The following is a 2,670-nucleotide window of genomic DNA, read 5'->3' as shown; positions in this document are numbered from 1 at the left end:
CTTAAACCATATTTAATGTCTTTTCCTTACACGATTATCATCTTATCTTTATTATGTCATAGAAAGTTCTTAAATTACCTTATTTTCAAGCCTTTTTATATATAATATATATTCTGTAACAGATCATTTATAAGGAAATGTAATATAGTAATGGAATGAGAAAAATTACTACATGATTGAGAAAGGACTCCTACTTGTGACAAGTCTAAGACAATATTCTAAAGAACAGTTCCTAAGATTAAAAAAAAAACATACTTTTTTCCAAGATTTTAAATAGGCTAGAAAAAAAATTATTTTCAGGTAGTTGTGCTATACCAAAGAACAAAAAGATGAACTGTTTCTTAGAGCTAAATGCTTTAAGAAAAAACAAAAACTGCTGTGTACAATTCTATTTTTAGAATGAAGAAAATAGCATAAATTTAAGATTGGATCATTCTTAGGTTAACTACCACCACATGTGGCAGATGTTTGTTCTTAAATAGATGCCAACTGAATATATAGGGAGCAATTCAAATTTAACATTTACAATTAAACTCAAAACCTCATTCCAGATCTTTTCAAGTGAGCAGTTATAAACTAAATAAATGTTATTTGTTTAGAGGCATAAATGAAGTAGTAATTGATATCCTAATTAAATTAAAGAGCTAATGCAATTTTAGATGAAGAGTAAAAGCACCAGAAGAGAAGATAGCCCACTTGAGTTCTATTTCAATAATTCCATTATGGAGGTGTCTCTGGAGTCCCAGTTCCATTATGTATAGTATCTCTAGGGCAATGATCCCAAGTCTCTGTCATATCATGGCACATACAGAAAATGGTAACATATGAACATCTACCTGGAGTTACAGAGGTCGTTACTCAAGGCTGGAAGCTGGCTTAGGCACTCTTGCTGCCCAGACAGTTGTGGGGTCAGCACCTCAGTGCACCTGTAACCCATCTGTGGCACATCAGTATGTCTTGACCCAAAGCTTGGAAGAGCTGTGACCTTGCTACTCAGATTGTGGTCTGCAGACTAGTAGTACTGGCACTCCTGGGAACTATATGAAAATGCAGAATCTTGGGCTCTACCCCAGACCTACTAAATTAGAATCTGTATTTAAACAAGATCCCTAGGTGATTCACGTACACATTAAAGTTTAAAAAGTACTGCTCTAAGAAACTTTTAGCTGTAAAATTCAATGAACCTAAGAATCAATCTGTTTCATAGAAGTAATAGAAAGTAATAGAAGAAATTCAAGAAATAGAAGTGTATTCAAGAGTATATTTCATAATCTTATTAGATTTTATATTATAGTTACGGTAAAATTTAAAACTTATTTTTACACAAATTTGTTTCTAATTTTTGAAAACAAATATTTACTTGTTAATTAGAAAAAGTGAAGCATATTTACCTGCTTGTACACCTGTCGTAAATACATGATCTCTTCCACAGTTCCCAAAGATATCAGCCTAAGCACTTTGACATCTCTGCATTGTCCTATCCTATACGCTCTGCAAAAAGATTAAAAACAAAAACAAACAAAAATCAAGTGAACTTTGGGTTCAAGAGATAGCTTTGGACATAAAAATGGAACATTATTAAAATTTTAATTAATTNTTAAAAAAAAACATTTTATGTTTAGTGTTATATTTAGTAATAATGCAAAAATATAAATTCATATAAAAGGACTGGTTATTGAGGAGAAAAAAATTACAGAAAAAATATACATATCAACTACATTTCTGTTACAAACATCACATTCCATTATCTAAAAACTTTTCCTAAATTCAGGTTTTTCCTTTATGGCAGTCTTAAGCTTATGAATAGATTGGTCACAAATGATTTCATTTATATAAACCCCCCCAAAATGCAAAAAGTACACAGTGTACTTTCATAAGGATATACAGCAGACCCACGTTTGCTTGGGAATGGGGGTGGGGAGAGGTGGGAGGGATGGACTACCAAGGGGCACAAAGAAAATTTGTGGGATGATGAATATGTTTATTATATTGATTGCAGTGACTATTATATTCAATATATTGATTGCAGTTTCACAGGTACATACATATGTCAAAACATCAATTGTGCATTTNTTTTTCTCTCCAGAAATATTTATCTCCAGAAATTTTAAGGATTTTTCACTTTATCCGTGGTGTTTTACAATTACGGGAAGATGATGTATGGATCTATTTTCATCCATCCTATTTAGCACTCAGTGGGCCATATAATATGACCCTTATTATATATTTTTTACATGTTTCTTCCCCTCCCTTGCTTCTGTTCCCTTTTTCAACTATGAGGCTGATATTGGAACTTCTAGATCTAGCTTCCATTTCTCCTAACTTTTCTTACATCTATCTCTGTTGTTTTGCTCTGCAATCTAGAAGAATTGCTTGGTTTTTTCTTTTAGATGAGAAGAGGCTTTGCTACTTGGCCTCTCCAGAGTTTTTCATTTTCTGAATCAAAGATGGATTCTTTTCTTCAGTTTATCCTTGCTTCTGGGATCCTACACCTCACTTATCATTTGAAGATATTATTTATATTTCTTGAAAAATCTCTTCCACTCTCTTATATTAATTGTTTTCTCTGATGTTAATTCTTTTTTTGAGTACCTGTATTAGGTTCTATGGCTCCTGTAACAAATTATCATAAACATGATGGCTTTAAACAACAGAAATTTATTCTCTCAC

General features: G+C 32.0%; 1 protein-coding gene across 1 annotated transcript in view; it reads right to left on the bottom strand.

The window, feature by feature from the left end:
• Positions 1–1,491, bottom strand: part of LOC103581237 (DNA excision repair protein ERCC-6-like 2) — a gene marked incomplete at its 5' end in the record, with an annotated part of 27,404 nt that extends 25,913 nt beyond the window's left edge. The window contains 1 exon segment of the mRNA XM_008563123.1: positions 1,392–1,491. Within this exon segment, the coding sequence (XP_008561345.1) occupies positions 1,392–1,491 (100 nt within the window).
• Positions 1,492–2,670: the final 1,179 nt, after the last annotated feature.

Source organism: Galeopterus variegatus, unplaced genomic scaffold, assembly GCF_000696425.1.
Source record: "Galeopterus variegatus unplaced genomic scaffold, G_variegatus-3.0.2 Scaffold12626, whole genome shotgun sequence".
Lineage (NCBI taxonomy): Eukaryota > Metazoa > Chordata > Mammalia > Dermoptera > Cynocephalidae > Galeopterus > Galeopterus variegatus.
The sequence above is the reverse complement of the archived record's forward strand: the minus strand, read 5'-3'. Positions and strand labels throughout refer to the sequence as shown.